The sequence below is a fragment of the Podarcis bocagei genome (genome assembly GCF_964188305.1).
Source record: "Podarcis bocagei genome assembly, chromosome: 4".
In the NCBI taxonomy this organism is placed as follows: domain Eukaryota; kingdom Metazoa; phylum Chordata; class Lepidosauria; order Squamata; family Lacertidae; genus Podarcis; species Podarcis bocagei.
The window spans coordinates 18,864,002-18,889,341 of NC_138128.1; the positions used below are offsets into that span (position 1 = coordinate 18,864,002).

At 43.5% G+C, this 25,340-nt stretch overlaps 1 protein-coding gene across 1 annotated transcript in view; it reads left to right on the top strand.

The window, feature by feature from the left end:
• The window catches only part of BCHE (butyrylcholinesterase), a 52,696-nt gene that overhangs the window by 20,539 nt on the left and 6,817 nt on the right, over positions 1–25,340 (top strand). Inside the window, exon 3 of the mRNA XM_081190317.1 lies at positions 24,855–25,021. Coding sequence (XP_081046443.1) covers positions 24,855–25,021 — 167 coding nt within the window. The remainder of the gene's footprint in view (positions 1–24,854; positions 25,022–25,340) is intronic.

Consider the following 25,340-nt stretch of genomic DNA (forward strand, 5'->3'; position numbering starts at 1 on the left):
TGTTGCTGTTTAGTCGTTTAGTCGTGTCCGGCTTTTCGTGACCCCATGGACCAGAGTACGCCAGCCATTCCTATCTTCCACTACCTCCCGCAGTTTGGTCAGACTCATGTTTGTAGCTTCGAGAACACTGTCCAACCATCTCGTCCTCTGTCGTCCCCTTCTCCTTGTGCCCTCCATCTTTCCCAGCATCAGGGTCTTTTCCAGGGAGTCTTCTCTTCTCATGAGGTGGCCAAAGTATTGGAGCCTCAGCTTCACAATCTGCCCTTCCAATAAGCACTCAGGGCTGATTTCCTTAAAAATGGATAGGTTTGATCTTCTTGCAGTCCATGGGACTCTCAAGAGTCTCCTCCAGCACCATAATTCAAAAGCATCAGTTTTTCGTAATATTTTCCTACTGGTTCTCATTCATGCAGGGAGAAGGGGATAAGTCCCATCTCCTCGGACCACTATCCCCCTTTGCCAAGGTGCCAATCCACATCACCCCCACAGCACACTTATCTACATAGGCACCCAGTGGCTGTGAATTGCAAGTCAGGAGACCACTCTCCACCCCCATCATTCAGCCCAGACACTGAGATCCAGCACTGAGGGCCTTCTGGCGGTTCCCTCATTGCAAGAAGTGAGGGTACAGAGAACCAGACAGAGGGCCTTCTCAGTAGTGGCCTGTGGAATGCCCTCCCTTCAGATATGAAGGAAATAAGCAACTATCTTATCTTTAAAAGACATCTGAAGGCAGCCCTGTTTAGGGATGTTTTTAATATTTAATGCTGTATTGTTTTTAACACTCGATTGGAAGCCACCCAGAGTGGCTGGTGAAACTCAGCCAGATGGGCGGGGTATAAGTAATAAATTATTATTATTATTATTATTATTATTATTATTATTATTATTATTATTATTATTATTACTACTACTACTCTTCCCTTCAGGTTCTGCTTGTGAGATTCCCATATGCTTGACTTCTTATGGTCTTATCTGCAGCATATCACCTAGTTTGGCCCAGAAACATTTTATTTTATTTCAAGAAAAAAAGTTGGAAAAAATATCCCAGAGGTTTCCTTGGTAAAAAGAGTATAAGTTAGAAACTTTCAAATCCCATTGGCTTCCATAGGAGATTTACAGCAGCAGCATAAACACATTTTTATCCAAAAGCAGGTCTTTCTGTGCTCAGTGGGACTTACTCCTTAGAAAGTGTGTTTAGCATGGTAGCCTTAAGCACAGACTTAAATCTCTCCTCACTGAGGAACCTCAAGTGCTTATAGTGTTTTATTAATACGCACCACCCTACTTTCCCATCACAGTAATTTCAGATAACCTCAAAGAATCGCCACAGTTTGATGCAGAGTGCTTCTTGCTGTTCACCTACGCACTGACCTTTCTTGTCAAACTGGCTTAGTTGACTGACCACCTACAGGTTTGAAGTCCTGACTGCAGCCCTCATTGCTGGAACTGCATCTTCTCATGTCAACCCTTTCTTACCCTTTGTCATGATTCCTCTCTCCCCCTTTCTCTCTTTTATTGGCTCTTTCTATATTTTCTTCCTTTGCCCTGCCTTCATTGTCTCCCCTTTTCCCCCAACTGTAAGCTACTCTGACAAAGGACTTATGCCTTTCCCTCATGTTATTCTATATTATCATCTTTTTATTGTTGATTTAATTTGTATTCTACCCTTCCACCCAAGGCTTGAAGGTAAGGGCTATTGGTGTTTCGCAACTTTAACCTGTTGCAGGATCTTAGCCAGACCCAGTTGAATACAGCAGAGCATACACAGACTTCCAGAAGCAATCAGTTGCAGGCAGGAAGGAGATGCTGCTACCAGTAACTTGGTTACTTAGAGGTGTTTATTATTTACAGTAGACTCACAAGGTACTATATACATGAACAGATACGGATCTTAACTAGCTCTCTTAACAAACTCCAAACGACTCTCAGAACACTACACTGACCAACACACTATCCAGTAAGGAAGGTCATGAGTCATCATGCCTATGTGGAGACCTCAACCAATAGTAGAGCTGTATCCAAGGTCCCATATCTCTAGGCAGAATAACTCCCTCTGCTCAGTCTTCTTGGCCTTTGGCCAACTCTTAATTGCTGTTTGAAGCTGCACGTAGGCAAAATCCCAACAAGGGCATCATGGCTCAGTGATAGAGCATCTGCTTTGCATGCAGAAGGTCCTAGGTTCAATCAATGGCGTCTCCAAGTCAGGGTGGAAGAGACCTGAAATTCTGGAAAGCTGCTGCCAGACAATACTGAGTTAGATGAGCCAATAGTTTGATGTGGCATATGACAGCTTCCTATTTAAAATTCCTTGAGAGGTACATAGCAACATAGGAAACTGCCTAACACCAAGTCAGGCCAAAAGTCCATCTAGCACAATATTGTCCACATAGACTGGCAATGACTCTTCAGGATTCCAGGGAAGGGAAATCCAGGTCCTTCCTGGATAAGCCAAGGATTGATCCTGGGACCTTTTGCATATGAAATGTAAAATACAGCCGCACCTTGGAAGTCAAACAGAATCAGTTCCGGAAGCTCCTGCAGCCAATCAGAAGCTGTGGAAGCCCTGTCGGACGTTCAGCTTCCAAAAAGTAGTTCGCAAACCGAAACAGTCACTTCTGTTTTTTTTTTTTAGTAGATATTTATTGAGATTTTCAAAGATTATATATACACACAAGCAAAACACAGACAAAAAAAAGTATAATTTCAATCCCTTATTTTCTTATACCTTAGTTCGCTGACCTCCTCCTACCTCCCCTTTCTGAATTCCAATTTACAATTATTTATTCAGCAAGTCCTCTCCCTTAATTTCATTTAGTTTTTGCCCTTTCTTTTCTTTTAACTTAAACATTACTGCTGAAAACCATTTGACTTTTAAACTTCTAATTTTGTATTTTGATAACCTTATTTTCATTAAAAAAGAGAAAAAAACCAACTTGACATTATCCAAACTTAAACGTCAATCTTATACATCGGTTCCTATTCTTGAAGCATCCCCCCCCCCCCCCGAAACAGTCACTTCTGGGTTTGCAGCTGTTCAGGGGCCAAAACATTCTGGAACTAAGCTGTTCAACTTCCAAGGTACAACTGAATGTATAAAAACCATATAACAATATAGAACATCAAGATAGTGAGAGAGGCGGACATAATTAAATTAAGAATGAGAAATTGCAAACAGTTCAACACCTTGTGCAAAAACTCTCCACCAATACCATTGGCCTGACACTAAGCAGTAACGCAGAGGACAGTCAAATTCCTGTGGGGATTTCTACACCCAGGGTGCCATAGTAGAGAAAGTTTTGCTCTATGTCTCTGTACTAGGGGTACCAAATTGAATAAAATATTGGGGGCTGGGGGGAGGTAAGCCCTTGGTATAACATTGGCGCAGGTCATTGTGTGAAATTTTACACTGAAACTCATACTACTCTTGCCAGTCATTGCCACTGCTAGTTAAGCCCATTACTAAAATGGTAAAGGACCCCTGACAGTTAAGTCCAGTCACAGACGACTGTGGGGTTGCGGCGCTCATCTCGCTTTACAGGCCGAGGGAGCGATGTTTGTCCGCAGACAATTTTTCCAGGTCATGTGGCCAGCATAACTAAGCTGCTTCTGGCGCAACGGAACACTGAAACCAGAGCAGTGCATGGAAATAATGTTTGCCTTCCTGCCAGAGTGGTACCTATTTATCTACTTGCACTTTTTGGCATGCTTTCAAACTGCTAGGTTGGCAGGAGCAAGGACTGTGCAATGGGAGCTCACCCCGTCGCAGGGATTCAAACTGCCAACCTTCTGATCGGCAAGCCCAAGAGGCTCAGTGGTTTAAACCACAGTGCCACCTGCGCCCCATGACTAGGGGTCTATTAATATAGGAGAACACACACTAGAGAGCACTTTGCTATGGGCATTCTCAAACCATGACCTGGTCTTCACTGTTCCAGGTGGTAGTCATGTCCCTGCTATTTATATATATATATTATTTTATCAGGACATACAAACAGGTGTCTTCTCTGCTGGTTGTACATTCTTCCATCATCAACCATAACAAACAATTTACAGCCTAAAACTGCTCTGCGTAATTCCTAGACCTGTTAATTTCTGTCTTAGGCAGTGTAGCTGCTCATAAAACTACCCTTCTTCCTTATCTTGGCTCACCATGACTAATGAATTGGCCTGAAATAAATGCGGTTGCAGAATGACTCATTTGGCCTTGGGAGTTATTGCAAATTGTTTGTTTTTAATGAGGCCAGTCATTACAGAGGGCATGAGAACAATGCATTCTTTAATTTCTGAGTATAATGGAGCATTGTTTAAAAAGAGGGCTTGGGTTCTCAGGTCAATGCAACAGTGTACAACTTCTGCCGTCAGTGGTGGACTTTGGGTTCTCATATTTCAGTGGTGCCCTGTGTGATGCTAAAATTTGGCACCACCTTCTTGTGCTCTGTTCTACAGTATTGTTTTGGTGCCCACTTCACCATGGCACCCAGTGCGACCAAACCAGCCACATTAGCCTAAAACTGCCTCTGCTGTCATTGATATATTATACATATTTGAAGTGTAGGGGAAAATACACTGATCTCAGCCCTGCCTCTTTACACAGATGTGCCCTACCCTACTCAGTCAGAAATGGGTGCCCCACATCAATGCACCTATTGCATTGGAGCACCTATTGTCAACTTAGGTTGATACACCAACTATGCCCTTCTCTGTTCCGGGATAGTTTGGTCACTGTGATGTTATAGGTATAAGTTTTATATCCATGAAATGCAATGTTTGTATGCATTCAACTTTGAAAAACTTATATAAAGATTTACATTTGGAAAGTCGAGAAGTTTGCATTGGGCAGGAGATTTCACTCTAGCAAATGTGGCAGAAAAAGTTGGATGTTTCCAGTCTTTACGCTAACTGGTGACTCATGCTGGAAAGTCAAGCAAAAGGAAGATGAAAACTGAGAACTCAGTATCTTTGTCTGTCGGTGGAGCCAACAGCATTAGCAGTAATGACTAAGTTCAGTGATGATGATAGGTTGCATTGGCAATCTCTCTCCCTAAAGAAGAGGGGTGTACATTTCTTGCTGTTTAAGAGCAATGTGTTACTTTGCATTTTGTAACATTTCTTTGTAACTATTTTAAGACTATTCACTAAAGCGTTTCTACTCTGCACGCAGTCCAGATCAGGGATTCAGCTTGCATCAGCTCTCACATAATAATAATAATAATAATAATAATAATAATAATAATAATAATTTATTTATACCCCGCCCATCTGGCTGAGTTTCCCCAGCCACTCTGGGCGGCTCCCAATCAGTGTTAAAAACAGTACAGCATTACATATTAAAAACTTCCCTGAACAGGGCTTCCTTAAGATGTCTTCTGAATGTCAGGTAATTATTTATCTCTTTGACATCTGATGGGAGGGCGTTCCACAGGGCGGGCGCCACTACCGAGAAGGCCCTCTGTCTGGTTCCCTGTAGCCTCACCTCTCGCAATGAGGGAACCGCCAGAAGGCCCTCAGCGCTAGATCTCAGTGTCCGGGCTGAACGATGAGGCTGGAGACGCTCCTTCACGTATACAGGACCGAGGCCGTTTAGGGCTTTAAAGGTCAGCACCAACACTTTGAATCGTGCTCGGAAACGTACTGGGAGCCAATGTAGGTCTCTCAGAACCGGTGTTATGTGGTCCCGGCGGCCACTCCCAGTCACCAGTCTAGCTGCCGCATTCTGGATTAATTGCAGTTTCCGGGTCACCTTCAAAGGTAGCCCCACGTAGAGCGCGTTGCAGTAGTCCAAGCGTGAGATAACTAGAGCATGCACCACTCTGGCGAGACAGTTCGCGGGCAGGTAGGGTCTTAGCCTGCGTACCAGGTGGAGCTGGTAGACAGCTGCCCTGGACACAGAGTTAACCTGCGCCTCCATGGACAGCTGTGAGTCCAAAATGACTCCCAGGCTGTGCACCTGGTCCTTCAGGGGCACAGTTACCCCATTCAAGACCAGGGAATCCCCCACACCAACCCGCTCCCTGTCCCCCAAAAACAGTACTTCACATGTGATTCATGCACTGGTAACTTCACAGTTGGACTGACCTACAAGAGGGCAGACTAGAGCTAAATCATACCTGGGCAACTACACTCAATGTGCAACTTGATGCCACTTCATTTCCTGCTCTAAATGTCATTTTGAATTGAGTGTCCCAAGGAATTTACAGCTAAGATTGCTGTCACCTAGTAGGAATGTCAATGGAGAGGTCCGAACTTTATTTAGCATGTCTAGGCATCAGAAAATTGAGATGCTCAAGAGCTTCTCAAGTTTCTGGATGCCAGGATGAGAGCCAACTGGATCACAGACATTTCTCAAGGGATCAGAGGAAGGCATAATGTTTGCTTTTAATATCCTTTATCGGGATTGCAGTTTGTTTTTCTTCTACAAAATGTATGATTCAAAATGATATTCTAGGAATCAATTAGAAATATTTTCAGAGCTAGATTGGAATATAAATGTTGTTTCTTCTGACCTTTGCCAGTCAGCTGGCCAAGAGTTTTAGGGGGGCAATGGGCTTGAATGCCAATGGTTACCTAGATTTTGGTTCTTCTGTCATTTGTATGCTTATTCAGCAGGTTCAGCATACTGGGTTTGAACTTGCTGAGACATTTCTCCACCAGTTGTTTACAAATTCCTCCTGGCAGACAACTATATTTGCCAGTGGTTAAAGCAGTCTTCTCCAACCTAGTGCCATCCAGATATTTTGGACTACAACTCCCATCAGCCCTGGACATTATTGCCAGTCATCAGGGGCAATGGGAAATATAGATTTAAACATCTGGATAGCATCAAGCTGGAAAAGGCTGGGTTAAAAGTGAATGACCTGAACTGATAACATTACGTTTGAGGAGGAGACTCTTGAGAGTCCCTTAGACTGCAAGAAGATCAAACCTAGAAGTGAGAGCTGGACCATAAAGAAGTCTGATTGCCAAAGAATTAATGCTTTTGAATTATGGTGCTGGAGGAGACTCTTGAGAGTCCCATGGACTGCAAGAAGATCAAACCTCTCCATTCTGAAGGAAATCAGCCCTGAGTGCTCACTAGAAGGGCAGATCCTGAAGCTGAGGCTCCAATACTTTGGCCACTGAGAAGAGAAGACTCCCTGGAAAAGACGCTGATGTTGGGAAAGATGGAGGGCACAAGGAGAAGGGGACGACAGAGGACGAGATGGTTGGATAGTGTTCTCAAAGCTACCAGCATGCGTTTGATCAAACTGCGGGAGGCAGTGGAAGACAGGAGTGCCTGGTATGCTCTGGTCCATGGGGTCACGAAGAGTCAGACACGACTAAACGACTAAACGACAACAACAGGTTTAACTCACTTCAGGGCTACTCATACAATAACAGGAAAGCTAGAGTAACGGGTCAGGGCAATGTACAGACAGAGAAAAAGTTCTACTAGGGTAACTCTAATTCTTTGCCAGAAAGCCCACCTGGTCTCAGATTGTATGAATCACACACATTAAAAACATTTACATAAATGTGCTTATTTGGCCCTGTTTTATTGTGCTAGTCATAGGAAACAAAAAGCAGACTTGGAAAACTCCCCCAGGACGTATTAACATCTGGTACTTCTTTGAGAAATCTTGTTCCTCAAATGCGTTGTTTGTACAAAGTGATCTTTTAAAAAGAGCTCTAGGTGAAACCCTTCAAGACGTGTTGAACTAGGTCACAAAGTTTGCTAATGTTATTGAAAAACTTGTTGTTCCTCTTCAACATTATCAGACTGGTTGGTCAACAGAGCAAATTCATCTCAAAATGTCACTTTGGGTAAAACTCAGTGCTGCGATAACCCTACTATCAATGAATATGGGAAGTGACGTGTGAACTTAACCCATCAGAAACTGTACTTAGCTCATCAAATCCCACATTAAAAACTTGGATGAGAGTTCTCTGTTTTTTCCAGATTTTGTAACCATATGCAATTTGGGATGCTCTTTTGGGAGGAAAGGTAGAGTATAATAATAAGCAACCAAATAAGTTAGTTCATCCTGGCAATGTGTGATTTATAGTGCAGTGGACTCACAGCATACATTGTGATGTCATGCATCACAAAGCTTCCTTCTCTGAGAAATTGTTTTCCTGTCTTACAGTGAGTTTGACTGTTGCTTCAAAAGTGATCAACTGCAGATGGAGTTCAGATCCAAACTTTAAACCTAATTGATTTGGCAAAGAGTAGCTAAAATGGTTAAAATAACACCACCTCATGAGAAGCACCTGAGTATGCAGAATTTAGATGATTAGTTACCGTATTTTTTGCCCTATAGGACGCATTTTTTCCACTCCAAAAATGAAGGGGAAATGTGTGTGCGTCCTATGGGGCGAATGCAGGCTTTCGCTGAAGCCTGGAGAGCGAGAGGCATCGGTGCGCACCGACCCCTCTCGCTCTCCAGGCTTCAGGAACCTATCCGCAAGCCTTGCAACCCCCACGGGAGTTTCCGCGGGCTTGCAAGGCTTGCGGGCGGCAGCCTGCATCCCGGAGCACGGAGCGCCCTCCGGAGGACGCCCTGTGCTTCGGGCAGATGTCCGCAAGCCTCGCACGCCCGCGGGAGGTCCCGCTGGGCTCGCAAGGCTTGCAGGTAGCCTGTTCTGGGGGCTGGGGTCGCGGGAAGCTCGGGCTTCCCCCGCACCAGCCCTGTGCCTGGGGGGGGGATATATATTTTTTCTTTATCCCCCCCCCCCAAATCTAGATGCGTCCTATGGGGCGGTGCGTCCTATAGGACGAAAAATGCGGTATGTAGAAAGTGCATGTGCAAAAAAAATCTGGAAATGAACTCAGAATTAATTTAATTTTGAATTATGGTAATTTTAAGATATGTTAGACAGATATCTGGACTTGGTGCACATTCAGCCATTTATGAACCTGATAGTTCTAGCATATGAGCCACCTAATTTTGAGTTTTGATGGCATCTCAGGATATGGGGCATAGCTTCTTAAGATTTAAGTTTTACCAGGCAACAGTTTTGCTTCAGTCTACCTTAGATTACCAGTTGCTAGGGGAAATAAGTGGGAGAAAGCTCTCATCCTCATGTCTTGCATGAGGACTTCTTATAGGCATGTGGTTGGCCTCTATGGGAGCAGAATGCTGGACTAGATGGTATCAAGTCCTTATTTCCCATTCAGCATAGTCTTTGTATATCTCCCTGAATTCTCTGAGGTTATTGGACTTTCCCTGTGAAAGGAACTGAAATCAAACATTTCTTTAGTTGAAGCATTGCATTGTAGTGGTGCAGCCTTTTATTCACAGAACTTACATTAAATGGACAAGACAGATGGGTGGAAATGGGCTAGGCGAGAATGAGATGGCAGCAGAGAAGTTGGTGAGCTCAATCTTCTACTTTCCCCACAAATCATAAACCCTGGAGTCTTATCGATGCAAACTAGCATCATGAATAAAATCTGAAATTGCAAAATGAAATATTTCTATCATTTGCCTTTTATTTTAGGCTTATAGGTATGAAAACCCTGAATAGACTTTTTTGTGAATTAGGCATAAGGCATGATGAAATTGCACAGGGAATCCTTCACATCATTTGATGAGATGATAAATGACTAGCTGAAGTGGAGAAATGCTCTGAATTTAAAAAGAAATCTAGAGAGAGAGCTCATTATATCAAATCGCACATCAATGGGCCCCAATGACAGCAAAAGTGACTTCAAATGAAACTGAGCAATCATAAAGAGTGAGGGTGTCAGATTCCCATTTTATTCATTCTGGAGTGAAGCTTCTTCTAATTCTGTTATTTCAAGTGACATCATTTGGTAACCTGAGGAAATCAGATGGGAACATTCACGTAGCACCTATAGCACATTCTTACCCCCCCCCCTTAAAGTCAGTGTGTATCCGAAAGGGAACTTTTCTGCACAATAAACCTATCATTTCAAATATATTGGACTGTGACAATCTGACAACTGATGTTAGAGACCTTTGGAGAGGGAGTTCACTTTATAAGTCATCATATAGGTGGTTCCAGTTTGTGGTCGCACCACTATTGTATATTACCTTGCATCATTCTTCTGTTGTGCTTGTATACTGATTGACTGAGCTGCTGTGATGGCATGGAATGTTCAGCTGCTCAGGAAACTAAACAGCAGCAGTGGCACTTCTAAGAGGGAAGGGAATGTTGTCAGTTTGGCTGGGATTAAAGCCTCCTGGTAAAGCTGAGGATTGAGAAGAGGTTTCAGAATGCATGGAACCTGTTGGGTAGCAGGGGGACGGGTACCCTACAGAAGACTCTGGCATCTTCAGATATTGGAACACAATTCCCATCATCCCCTGCCAGTTTAGCCAATAGTCAGAGTTGATGAGGGCTGTATTCCTAATATCATTTGGAGACCCAGCTTTGAAGAAGGCTGCTCTAGAAGCAAAGAGGCCCAAGTCATAACATCATAGAATCTTAGAGTTGTAAGGTACCCACAAGGGTCATCTAGTCCAACCCCTTCAATGCAGGAATCTCAGCTAAAGCATCCATGACAGATGGGAGTCTGTTCCATGCTGAACAGCTCTTACTGTCAGAAAGTTTTTCCAAATATTTAGTCAGAATCTCCTTTCCTGAAACTTGAAGACATTGGTTCGAGTCCTACCTTCCAGAGCAGGAGAATACAAATAAGTTCCCTCCTCCATGTGACAGCCCTTAAGATATTTGAAGATGGCTATCATATCTCCTCTCACTCTCCTCTATTCCTGGCTAAACATATCCAGTTCCTGCAAGTGTTCCTCATAAGGCTTAGTTTCCAGACCCTTGATCATCATGGTTGCCTTCCTCTGCACACGTTCCAGCTTCTCAACATCCTTCTTAAATTGTGGTGCCCAGAATTGGACACAGTATTCCAAATGTGGTCTGACTAAGGCAGAATAGAGTGGTACTATTACTTCCCTTGATCTGGACACTATACTCCTGTTGATGCAGCCTAGGATAGCATTTATTTTATTTTATTTTTTGCTGCTGCACCACACTGTTGACTCATGTGAAGCTTGTGGTCCACCAAGACCCCCAGATCCTTTTCACATGTCCTGCTAGTAAGTCAAGGCAATGGAGTAAGAAATGACTCCTAAAGGAAGGATAATCAGCCTGAGGGAAAGTGCAATGGTGACGGAGAAAACTGAAGAAAGAAGGGACTGAACAGAAAGGAGTCTGGGAACTCACAGTTCAGGAAAGCAAAATGGAGAATGCCACAGAGGATGGTTTGGAGAAAAGGTAGCTAAAGTAAGTGGCCAGGTATATATTGTAGTTGTAATAGGAAAGTAAGTTATATTTCTCCAACATTGTGATCAATGTGAGTGTAGGGTGGTTTGGGTGAAGCAAATCTCTCTCTCTCTCTCTCTCTCTCTGTGTGTGTGTGTGTGTGTGTATTGAACTTTGCATATCAATTTATAGAAACTGCGGCTCCAGGCTTCTAGATCTCCATATGGTAAACCAAACATATATGAACGATATTAACACATGTGCTAATGTACCATCACAGAGAATCGTAAGATTATAGAGGAAAAGGGAAGTCACTAAGTGGTGGAAGCTTGTAGTGTACCCTTATTGTAATAAACCCAAGATGCATTGCTGTGAAGAAGTCCACTTTCCATGTTGGTAGGAGCTGCAACACTGAATTGGAACTGCTGCAATATGCTTACCAGCAAAGGGTGCCGGGGACACCTGTGCTTCCCACCCCACCCCTTGCCACTCTCATTAAATAAGAAATCACTAGCAGCGCTTGAATTCTTTTCAATGAAGAGGTCGATGGCTTGCTTTTAGTCTGAATTGCAACTAGATCTCTGACAGCTGATCTACTGTTGAGTTGAGTGCATGAAGCATGCATTTGTGCAGCTCTTCAGCAAAGTCTCCTATGCTGCAATTAGTTGAAATCACTAATATGTGAGTGCATCATGCCTTGGGGGAAATCACTTGCTAAGGGGGGAGGTTTGTGAGCTGGTAGCTGGGATCTTGCCTATACTTCTGATTGGCTGAATCTCTTTGCTGCCATCTGCTGGCTGGAATATAAATTTGCTACAGCCACCAGTTGGCTGAAGTACGTATTTGCAATGCACCCATATTCCTGGCTGTCACCTTCTGGAGAGCTGTCTCATGTAGCACTCTCAAGGTTTGCTTCTTTGTAGTAAAGACAAGGGACCACACATCACTGGCTGAATTAGCTATGAGTTAGGTTCAAACAACAAAGATTCCATTGGCACATCTAGGTCTTTAGGAGGTGGACAGCTTTGAACTGGATGAGTGCTGCCAGGTAAGAGAAAATGGGGGGAGGAGGTGATCAGTTATGATAATACCAAAATCCAGGTCAGGATCCTAATTGATAGCCCAGGAATTGCCCCAAAGGGGAGGTTCTTCCTCCAGTATGCTCCTGAGACCCACACTCCCAGAGCCAACCACCACAGCCAATTGCTATGGTCAGCAACCCAGTCGAACTTTTAAAGATGTATTGTGGTGGCAAATTCCGCAGTATGGGCTGTGCACAGAGGTTCTTTGTACTTCATATCCCCAATGCACTTAGTTTTTCTCATTCTTTTGCATCTCCTCACCACCACTGTACTGCCAATGTTCAGAAAACAGTACCAAACAATTTTGATATGACCGTAGATGCGCTTGCACCAATATTTGGTTTGTGTAGTGTGTTAATGGCCACATGTCTGCTCCCTTATGCAGTGATAAAACACCATACCCAAAGAATCATGATACCACCCAAGAGAAAGATTGCAGCAGGAGAAAGATTGCTTTTATTTTATATTCATTTTTTGAAACACACAGGCAAACTCATGGGTAATGTTGACAAGGAGAAGACACAGACCAAGTCATGGAACTTTGGAAAACTTGCATTATATACTGTGGAATTGTTTGTGGGCAGAGACTCCAAACAATGCAGATTTCCCACTGCATCCATTCTAGTTTGGAAGCAAAGACCAGGTGCCTTAGAAACAGAAGATCTGGAGTGAAGCAAGAGATGGGGGAAATATCTGAAACATCCCCAATTAGAATAGATGGGTGTTTGATTTGACCCAGAATAGTTCAGCTCATGTTTTTAATCAGATGTGGCTTAAATTCTTACTCCTCTTCTGTGAGAGGTTTGGATGATGGCAACATAAGAGTAGATTTTTCCTGTGGTGGCCCCCCTTGTGGCACTCTCTCCCCAAGGAGGCCCACGTGGCATCTTTGTTGCATATCTTCAGACATCAGGCAAAAAACACCCCTCTGCTCCTAGGCCTTTGGCTCATTAAACAATCAATGGCCTTTTAACCTGGGGGCGGTGGTTTGTTTGTATTTTTTTGTTTTTATGTTGTGAAGTGTCCTGTGTTCGTCAGATGAAGGGTAGTATAGAAATAATAGAATAATAAATAATAATAATAACAATCGGTGTGTTCTTTAAATGTAGATTGCAGGCACTTTTTATGATGGCACACTCTGCAAAATAATCAGTGTTTTCTGTGGAATATAAAAGGAGTCCTGCTAGATCACACCAAAGGCCCATCCAGTTGAGCACTGAGCAACCAAATGCCTCTGGAAAGCCAACAAAGAAGACACAAGGACAACAGCAGCCTCCCACTCTGATCTCCTGCTCCTGGCATTCAAAGGTCCGCTGCTTCTAATACTAGATCCCTTCTGCATTCCTTTTAAAGCCATCCTAATTGCAGCCACCACTATATCCTGTGGGACTGAATTCCATAGTTTAACAATGAGCTGTATGAAAAAGTACTGTTTTTCGTCAAGTGGGGCCTGTTAATTTTCAGTGTCTCACGAACCTGTCAAGCAGCACAGTTTCTAAACACACACACACACACACACACACACACACACACACACACACACAGTGGTTGGCTTGCTGGAATTCTATTTCCCGAACAAGTGCTATTTTAAGAGTAGTTCAGCCTCCTAATGTCAGCCTCTAAGAATTGAGTCTGGTTCTGTCAATGGGCAGAACGAAACTTAGGAAGCAGTTTCTGGGGGCTAGAACAGCCCTTACCATTGGCCCAGAGTCTCCTAAGATGGCCTGCTCATCACCCTTTAAACTAGCATGCTGCCCTTTGGCAAGGTGGAGGAAGTTGTCGCAGCCTCACTGTTGAAGTAAGAATCAAATGGCAGTCTGTTCAAGTTCTGCAGGTGGAATTGAGGAGAGGAATTTCTTCTTCACCTTCATTTGAGGCAGGCAGATGTGTTGAGCTGGCCCATTACTTGCCATGAAGCTAAGATGGAAAGAAAGAATGTTGTATCATCCAGCATTTCCTAATGCAAAACCAGGACACACGTTTTCTGGGACGAACACCTTCTAGGATGTGTTCCCCGGTGAGTCATGTGACCCATACCTTGTTCTTGCCCCCCCCCAAGTGCTGGTGGGGGAGGGGGAGAGTGCAGTGCAAAAGTGCAGGAGAATGTGGCATCCAAAATGGCTGCCGAGGTCCTGCAAGAAAAAACTTGGAAGCTATGGTTTCTCTCTGTGATATATAAAACACTGGTTCCTAAGGCTTAAAGTCCCAGGAGCCTTTATCCTTTCCCTGAGTGCAAAATCCCGCCCCTGTCCTTCAGTTGGTTGAAGGGTGGCACAGAGGTTACAGCCTACCAGACCGCCTGATTATACTCATTTCCCAGAACCCTAACGCCCATTCCTTACTGCCCTTATTTGGACAAAGCCTCCCTAGCATTTACCTATTGACGTAAGCAGCATAGCCTTATCCAACCACAAATTGTTCTAGTTACACATGTTAACCGCCATTTGTTCCAAATGCAAGCATTTTTACCACCAGTTGTTCCAGTACCACAGGTACAAGGAGGCTTCGTGTCTGGGTCCCAACCACAACCTATATGACTTACGAGCATTTTAACCACGAGTTTTGCTAAATATGTGTATCCATCATCCTGGAGCCGTTTGTGGTTATCTTATCAGTTACAGCATTCTCAGCAACTACAACCCTTGTCAAAAATCTACACACGCTATTATTCTGAAAGACAGCTGCTTTGGAGGCCTTTTGACCTTTATAAAAAAAGCAATTAATAAAAGCATCATTTATTCCGAAAAAGCAATGAAAAAGCAGCAGATATATTCCTCACAAATCCTACACTCTCCAAGTATTTGTAACCTCTGCATGCATGAATACAGATCTGCTGATGGGTTGGGATGTGCGGGAGGCCCTCTCCTCAAAAGTGTTGTGGTGCGTTGGGTATATAAGGTGTGAGGTGCTATTTATTGATGTATTTATTTATGAATACAGTGGTACCTCTGGTTAAGAACTTAATTTGATCTGGAGGTCCGTTCTTAACCTGAAACTGTTCTTAACCTGAGGTACTACTTTAGCTAATGGGGCCTCCCGCTGCCACCGTGATGCCGCCACGCGATTTCTGTTCTCATCCTGAGGTAAAGTTCTTAACCCAAGGTACTACTTCCGGGTCAGCAGAGTCTGCAACCTGAAGCATTTGTAACCCAAAGCGTTTGTAACCCGAGGTACCACTGTATCAATGGCACTTTCATATAAAATATCACAAGGTGGTATATACCGTATTTTTCACTCTATAGAACACACCGGACCATAGGACGCACCTTGTTTTAAAGGGGGAGAACAAGAAAAAAAATCTCCCCCTCTCTGCTCAGTGCCCCTTCAGTGAAGCAGCAGGAGAAACGGAGCCCCTTCCATTTCTCCTCCCACTTCGCTGAAGGGGCGCTGCACAGCTCTCCCTCTCTGCTGAAGACGGGACAGTCTTGCTCTCCTGGCTTCAGCAAAAGGAACCCGAAGCCTTCGGAGCACAGCGCAAGTTCCCGCTGCGCTACGGAGGCTTCAGGCGGCTATCCCTGAAGCCTGGAGAGCGAGAGGGGTCAGTGCACACCGACCCCTTCTTGCTCTCCAGGTTTCAGCGAAACCAACGCAAAACCTCCGGAGCGCGGAGGGAGCACTCCCTCTGCGCTTCGGAGGCTTCGCGTTGCTATCGCTGAAGCCAAGGAGCCTGCATTCACTCCATAGGACACACACACATTTCCCCTTAATTTTTGAAGGGGAAAAGGTGCATCCTATAGAGCGAAAAATACGGTAACTACATAAACATTGAAACACATCAGTAAGAACTGGCTGGCTGGTAAAGATACCCTGCTTCCAAGCTCCACAACGTTTTGCATGCTCGTACCTGCACCTTGGATTTAGCCTGGCAGCTTATTGGCAGCTACTGCAATTCTTTCAGCAGCAGTGAATAGTCTGCCTCAATGAGCTGTCGAGCTATTGCATTTTGCACTAGCTGCCATTTCTGGGCCAATCTCAGAAGCTGCAACCACATAACAATGATGCCAGCTATGCAACAGCTGATTTCCCTTGCTAATTAAACATGCATATGCACAACTTCAATTTACCTTTATATAAGGTGATAACAGCCCGGGAATATGATTCAGCTCTCCAAACGAACAAGCTTTCCTTTCTCTCCTACTAGCTCAGGGCTAAAATAAGCCGTTTGTGGGGTTTAGAAAGAGACTGCTCAGTAGTAAATCTTCAGCACCTCTCATTCCTGTCTGCATCTCAGAGCAGGGAAATTGCAGGAAGTGTTGTGCATTCTGTCACTGGAATTCTACTTCTCTCCCAGGAATTGCATAAAGGCTCATGATGGGTACTTGCCCTGCAGTTGTTACACTGTGAGTACAGAATAGGAGAAGGTCTACATTGAAGATCGTGTGTCCTCCTGGCCTTTAGAAATTATGTGAGACATCTGGATGTGTTATGTCTCTGTAATGCCGCAAATACTTCTTGCCATCTCTGATTGATTGATGACTTTGCACACACAACTAGCTGTGACTTGATTGTCTGGGGGCAGAGTAATCATACGTGGTTTGCTCTTCCAGCTTTCAAACTAATTAGGAGCATCCTTCTGTCATGGACAAAAAAGGAGGAGGACTCTACTTCCAGTCATAAACAGCGCAATTTATCGATCTTCTCCAATAGACTAGCAAAGGTGGTGCTCAGTTCAACAAAGATGCATGGTTATATCTAAGAGTTAACCTTCCTCTCAAGTAAGTTCACTCTCCCAGAGAACTGACAAAGGTTTACTGCAAAATCCAGCTAAAATGGATAAGGGGATCTGATGTGCTTGCTGTGCTTGGAGATGGGAGATGCTGAGCTTTCAAAGTGTCTTTGCTGATGGCTGGATTTCCTCCACCACTCGCTGCATCAGTCCCCTTCCCTAAGCACAAAGGACTGCTTATTGAGGAAGGCTTTCCACACAGCAGGCAACAGAAAATACCCCAAAGATGTGTCACAGTGGCACAACGGACTCTTCTCCCTCCCATGAGCCCTATGTTAGTAAAGCACAACATGACAGCATCATTTTATGCTGTGGGATCATGGCAATTATAGCTCATCTTCCACGGTTCCCAAATATTGTTCCCCTGAACTTATTATAGTGGTTTGCTGGCACCTCTGAATTGATTTACTACATTCACTAGGTTGTCTGGATTGCCTCAGTATTGCAAGATAGCATAGGGAGAGCATTATTGCTCTGATGTCTCATTTGTCGGTTCCCCATAAGCATCTAGTTGGCCACTGGATGCTGAACAAAATGGGCCTTAGGCCTGATCTAGCAGGGCTCTTTTTAGTGGTTTGTATGACAATGAAAGGGACGTGGGTGGTGCTGTGGGTTAAACCACAGAGCCTAGGACTTGCTGATCAGAAGGTCGGCAGTTCGAATCCCCGCAACAGGGTGAGCTCCCATTGCTCGGTCCCTGCTCCTGCCATTCTAGCAGTTCGAAAGCACGTCAAAGTGCAAGTAGATAAATAGGTACCACTGAGGTGGGAAGGTAACGGTATTTCCGTGTGCTGCTCTGCTTTACCAGAAGCAGCTTAGTCATGCTGGCCACATGTCTCGGAAGCTGTACGCCGGCTCCCTCGGCCAATAAATCGAGATGAGCACCGCAACCCCAGAGTCGGTCAGGGGTCCCTTTACCTTACCTTTATGACAATGAAATAAAAGGAACAGCATGCAGCGGGACGCCTCTCTAAGTGAGAGCGATTGTTATTAACTCTAATTGTCTTCATTGAAGATAAGGCAGCACTTGGCTTCCAAGAAAGACTCTCTGGTTGGTTAATTCCAGGACAGCTCACCTATTCTGTTGGTGTCCTGGAGTGCTCAGGAAAGGTTGATAGTTTGCTGGTATCTGAAGGTGACAAGCACTGGTAATCTTCGTTTTCTTAAGGTGTCAAGAAGATGCAGCCACTACAGTTCATTAATAACTCTCTGTTGTGGGCAGGTTTTGTTTGGATGGAGCCTTATGGGGAAAAAATGCTTTTAGTGAAGCTTTGTGGACACAAGTGTTGCACTACAATGTACAGTGGACGCTTGGGTTGTGAACGTGATCCGTGCCGGATGCATGTTCACAACCTGCAGCGTTCGCAACCTGCAGTGGCGCATCTGCGCATGCACGGGTTGCGATTTGGCACTTCTGCGCATGTGCGAGCGCCGAAACCCGGAAGTAGCCTGTTCCAGTACTTCCGGGTTTTGGCGGGTCCGTAACCTGAAAAAACGCAACCTGAAGCATCTGTAATCCAAGATATGACTGTACTTGAACAATGTTATTATTGAGTAAAAGTAGTTAACTCAAAGGTAGGCGCTATGGTACCCTCAGTATGGTATGGGACTCCAACTCTTATCAGCGCCAGACAACATGGCCAATGCTCAGGGATGTTGAGAGATGTGATTAGCATATGAACGGCCACAACATTGGCTCCCCCTGGTTTAAATGTTACACTGACTTACGTTAACATCAGTTTCCTTGGTGAAATGGGTTCTCAGTGAATTGTAACAAAAAAGAGGACTTAACAAACTTGTGAAAGTTGTTTGTAGAGATTAAAAATTAAGCTGACTGCCTTTTTGCCTGTGAATGATAAGTTATCTATAACAATGTGGCTTTTAATAAAAAAAAAGTTAATGTCTGCTTACATCGTGCTTTCAGTTTGCATTAATCATATTAGTGCAAAAACAATAATGGTCAAAAAAATTCATTTTAATTATGGAAGTTTTCCTTCCCAAGTAAAGATTTCCACTAAGGTTACTTTGTTGGACCAAAAAGTATTTATCTGTCAGCAGCGAATCTACGAAAGTCAGCTGCCAATAAACAGTTTCTTATGGAATTAGTGGCTAATAAGCAATTGCCTACAAATGTAATGTTTATTAAAAAGCAACCTTTAAAGGCAGTTTTACTGCTTCTGCAGAGTTTTCAGTGTCCCAAAGGTCTCATATTGATCCTCTACTAGCATAATGCCAGCCTAATGCTATTAACTGAGATTTTTCTAACTTGTAAATTTGGAGAGAGAGACTTGTCTTTTGATGGAATATGACCCTGCATGAATGGAGCACAGCAAATATGGAGAGATTACTAAATATGAAATATATTTAATAGCTCCACATCTAAAAATATTTAATCTCTGTAAACATGGCACCCAGATGAGATTTGAGATTATTTCTATCTGAGATCTGAGGGGGGGGGGGGGAATTGACATGCAAATCAAAGAACAGATGGAAGATAAATATTGGTGGGAATTCAGACAAAATCTTGGACAATGTGTTGCATTTAGAGCTGCAAAATCTACATTTAAATTCATCGAGGCAGATGTCAGCCTGCTTCATCTCATAGCTTCCTTCTTTCCTTTGCTTCTTCCTTTTGTTGCAAAGTTAAAAGAAGACAATAACATTAAAACTTTAGCTGTATCCAGGTATTCTAGATGGAGAAGGACTGGACATCAGTAAGACGACAGACAGGTGTAGGATGGATGAGGGGAGATTGCTGTCCCATTAGAACAGACCAGCCTGCACTGAACATGCATAAAAACTCTGTTGTAAGTTCTGCAATGTTTTTGGTGAATCTGATAAGTGGGAATTTCTGTGTATCTCCTGTTAAAGTACTAAGTATTCTCTAGCAGTGCAAGGAATATACATATATCTCAGTCTCGTGCGACAGGGCATGATATTAAACACATGATGTTTTCAATCACTTCCTACAAACTGATACCTGCATCCTCAAGCATAGCCCTCTTCCCACCTGTAAAGTACAATTTGGAATGTCATGACTTGCTTCATAGCGCAGGAGTGCTTAAATGAATTCTGACAGTGCTATTAGTGTCCTGATCTTGAACTGAAGTACTAGTCAGCTCTGCTTAAGTCACTATTCTCAGGAGCCACAAATAAACATGCAATTAAATGGGTGCCATAAGTTAATCAGAGCAGAATTAGCGAAGAAGTGGGCAACTGAGGAACCTAGGAATTGCCATGCCAGATCAGATTAAGGGATATTTTAGACTAAAAGCTTGAATTCACTAGTGTCTGTCCAGTGGGCTTTCAGGAAGAGTTAAATGCCCGGAATGTAGTAACTAAAAGCAGAGCTTATGAAATGACCCATGAGTTATAGTTGATGCTAGTTTGCTATAGTTACTACTCCCTTCTCTCCATACATGTCTCTCTCTGTGTGTATCTGTATGTAGGTGAGGATTCTAGTAATTATCCGGACTAGAAGAAATGAATTAGGACTATCCATTACATTTATCAGTCACTTTATGCAACAAAAAGTCTCAAGGTGATTAGACAAGGTAAAATGCAGCACATAAAAACAGCTTGAAACCATAGCAGTTTTAAAACACCGAACAATGCAAAATGCATAAAATGCTCCTCCAGCAATATGTTAAGACAGACAAGTCCTACCCAATCCATTAAAATATGTCCAATCATGAAAACTATGTGGCTGTGCTGCTCAAAATCGCTAACGGAGGCCCCATTGTCAGTCATGCTTGTCATGGTGGCTTTCACAATCAGGCAGAGTTTTGCTTAGCAAAGGGAGTGTGTGCAGAGAAGGGCTACCAAGATGGTCAAGGGTCTGGAAACCAAGCCTTATGAGGAACAGTTGAAGGAGCTGGGTATTAGCCTGGAAAAGAGGAGAGTGAGAGGAGATATGATAGCTATCTTCAAATATCTTAATGGCTGTCACATGGAGGAGGGAACATACTTGTTTTCTCCTGCTCTGGAAGGTAGGACTCGAACCAACAGCTTCAAGTTTCAGGAAAGGAGATTATGACTAAATATTTGGAAAAACTTTCTGACAGTAAGAGCTGTTCAGCATGGAACAGACTCCCATAAGAAGTGGTGGACTCTCTGTTTCTAAACAGAGATTGGATGGCCATCTGTCATGGATGCTTTACCTGAGATTCCTGTAATGCAGGGGGTTGGACTAGATGACCCTTGGGATCCTTTCCAACTCCATGATTCTGTGATTTGATGAATGGGTAGCACTGGCAACGCTCCATGCCAGTTTCGATTGGGACCCAAACTTTGGATGGTGTGTGTGTTGGCATGGGATTGGTCTTAGAGTGGGCAAAATATGCACATACTTATTCTTGAGCCTGCCCTCCCTCCACAGCCTGACATTCACCAGCTTCACTGATCGCAACAGCAAGGAAAGTTGCTTCCCATTGCTACATCTGGGTAGTCACTTCACAGAGTTGAGATATTCCAGGCATCCAGCCAGTGGCCTGTAGCAAGAACAGCTGGTGTTCTTTTCATTTTTGCATTGGCTGGTTGTTTACCTGTTTAACACATTTAGCTGTAGCATCCTTTGTTGTTTTAAAACAGCGATATGACTACCCAGCCCGTGTACAAATCGAGCGATGTGTTTCCAACAGCCTCCTGCAAAAGTGATTTTTCCTTAGATGAACATGAACCTTAAACCCAGTTCTCTTTCCTCAAGGCCCTCCAGCTGCTAACCGTAGCATACATTAACAACCATGCCACTTAGGAGATTTTTTTTTCTAAAGCACACCCTGAAGTAAACATTTGCAGTCCAGCACTCTTTCCTAAAATGGCCACTCTTGACCTCTACTTCAGCGGTGGTAAACAAACTGAAACTCCCACTGTCTTCAGAAAGAGTTAGCTTTCTCTCGCTGGTTTTCCTGGCTGGAGACCATGGGAAAGGAGACCCAATTACTCTTCTCAGCCCTTGCACTTTTCAGTTCTTTTATTGCCTTCTTCCTCTCTGAGTGTTGTTTAAATAATCATTCACGGCATTTTGTAAACCTCTTTTAAGAGAAGCTTTTGTAGCTTTTCCCTTGCTTTGGAGAATTTGCTTTGCAATTTCTTTGCTGTGCACAAGCTTGGACAGAGCCCTCTCTGGAGAGATGGCTGATAAACATGAATAGAAGTCAACAAAAGAGAACTCTGCTCCTTCTTCCTATTGATTCATGCTGATACCGAGCTTCTTAATTGGTGATGGGATGGGAAGCTGCCCCATAGAGAGAGTAGATGTGGTGGTTAGAGTGCTAGACTAGGGTCTGGGAGACAGGGGTTCAAATCCCCACTCAGCCATAAAGCTTACCAGGTGACTTTGGGCCATCTTTCAGCCTAATCTATGGAGAAGGGGAGTAGTGTGTAAATCACCAAGAGCTCCTTGCAGAAAAGGTGGAAAGGAATAGTAGTAGTAGTAGTAGTAGTAGTAGTAGTAGTAGTAGTAGTTTATTTATACCCTGCCCATCTGGCTGGGTTTCCCCAGCCACTCTGGGTGGCTTCCAACAAAATATTAAAATACAGTAATCCATCAAACATTAAAAGCTTCCCTAAAGCTTTTTCTCTTTGACATCTGGTGGGAGGGCGTTCCAGAGGGCGGGTGCCACTACCGAGAAGGCCCTCTGCCTGGCTCCCTGTAACTTCGCTTCTCGTAATAACGCAATAACAAACAAACGTAATAACAAACAAACAGATCGGGCTATTGGTCCCTCTACCCTACCACTGGGAGCAACTCTCCAAGATGTTGGGTAGGGACCTTTCCTGGATGAGGGGGTAATGTAATTCATCTAAAGGCAAAACTATCTAAATTGCACTTTCTGAAATGATATGCAAACTGAAACACAATTATCCTTCAAAATTCACAGTTCTCAGAATTTTGCCGTGCAGTTCTCCAGCCTAGTAATGTGTACCAAAATCCACCTGCAGTCCTAGGGTAAAGGATACATAGAAATGCATACATTGGTGAAAGTAGTATACAAAGATACATTGTATTGGGGGAAATTGTTTTGCAAAAATATGTACTTTAGGGAAAATTGCATACAAATGTGTTTGGAGAAATTCACTGTTGCAGAAATGTTGAGAACTGAACTTCAGTTTGGGGAAATGAGAAACTGAGAAAGCCAAATGATCAGAGCTTCCCATCCCTACTTGTACCTAATCTCATTTTAGCTGCAGATGGAACCTGGGGCCAACAGCATGAGATATGTGTGTTCTACAACTGAGCTACATAGGCCAAACATGCAGCAGGATCACACCAGTAATTCCTGTTCCCACTTGTGCCTGTTCACTTGACTGTTTCAACACATGTATGGAACCTATATGTGTCCCTTTTGCACATACCTCAGCACTACACAGCCCAGCCTTCCCCAACATGGTGTCCTCCATTTGTTTTGGACACACCCATCAAGCTTCAGCCAGCTTGGAAAATAATAAAAGATGGCAGGAGTTGTAAGACAACAGCATGTGGAAGATAGCAGGTTGAAGAAGGCTGGTACAAACAATCCAGAGCAGAGGTGGAGAATTTGGCCACAGAGCCTAGGACTTGCCGATCAGAAGGTCGGCAGTTTAAATCCCCGTGATGGGGTGAGCTCCCGTTGCTCGGTCCCTGCTCCTGCCAACCTAGCAGTTCAAAAGCACGTCGAAGTGCAAGTAGATAAGTAGGTACCGCTCCAGCGGGAAGGTAAACGGCATTTCCGTGCGCTGCTCTGGTTTGCCAGAAGTGGCTTAGTCATGCTGGCCACATGACCCAGAAGCTGTACGCCGGCTCCCTCAGCCAATAAAGCGAGATGAGTGCCACAACCCCAGAGTCGGTCACGACTGGACCTAATGGTCAGGGGTCCCTTTACCTTTACCTTTAGATACTGTTGGTCAGTCCCCCTCCATCAGCTGTAATCAGCATGGCCAATGGTCAAGGATGACGGCAGATGCAGTCCTGGAACATCTGGATGCTTCACTGGTTTTCTAGTCCTGGTCTGCAGAGCATGCATAATTAAGGGCTGTGATCCTACATGCCCTATATAGATTCACCTTTTCCTCTTACATTGTCACTCAAGTGCTAAGTGATCCTTTAATGTGCGTGCCTGTGGATGGAAGGATTTCTTTAGCTAGGAACTTTCCTTTCTTTAGCTAGGAACAGGAAGAGGGAACCTGTGCCCCCCCCCCCAAATGCAACGATCCTGCAAGTCCCAACATCACCCACCCCTACATTACTGCATCATGTCTAAGATAATCAATTCCAATATATGACAGCACTTCTGCACATCGTCTTACATTAATTATTTTGAACAGTGGAAAGATGCCTTTTTCCCCATTAGGAAACTCATTCTTTCTCCAGCATACTTTAATCAGGATACAATTTTCATTCATTTCACCCATATAGGCGCATATCTTTGCAAAATGTCTACCTTAAAAAAAATCAATATAGTATTCTTGCATATTGGAATAAGGCATTAGCATTCTTATTAAGAACTTTGGGCAATCCAAGCTAGTGAATTTATTGTCCTTAATGTTATCCATGAGATTGCATTTTCTCACTGACCTCTTGGGCTCATCCATGGAACTGATGAACAGTGATTTTATTACTGTATGCATATTTCTCTATTCTTAATTAAACTTTTTTTTCCAAATTCCCATTTAAAGTTTGGGGATGTTGATATTTATTCCTATCTAGTTTCAAAAGTACTGGGGTAATTCCATGCAACCCTACCAAACTTTGAAATAAAATAACTTTTCAGCAGTATAATTTTAAACTACTGATGTGCACAGGTAATTTCCCATGAGAGATCTAATGCTTCTCTTTAATCCTTTAGAACACCCAATGGGACTCAGATTAATGGAACAAGATGGCCAGTCTTCACCACCGCTGAACAAAAATACTTAACATTAAGCACAGACGCTTCAAAGATTCGTACAAAATTACGTGCCCAGCAGTGCCGATTCTGGAATATATTTTTTCCCAAACTCCTGGAGATGACAGGTAATTTTGGTGGCAAATGTATGTATGTACAGTAAATTGGTTAATGCAAGGTCACTTTGCTGCTACTAAATTTTAATTTCAATTTCAATTTCAAGGCTTTTATGAGCAAGAACTATCTGTGTAAAATTAAATCCAGAGGTCCTTCAAAAAAGACAACCTCTTTCACTTAACTAACACTCCTCCCCCACACACAATCAATTTGTGTAATATATAGTTTTGTGCAAGTTTCACATGCTCTCTTCAGCTTCATTCGCATAAGATTTGTTGTCCATTGCATGAACACAGTCTGCTGAGAACATCTGCTGCATGAGCCCCATTG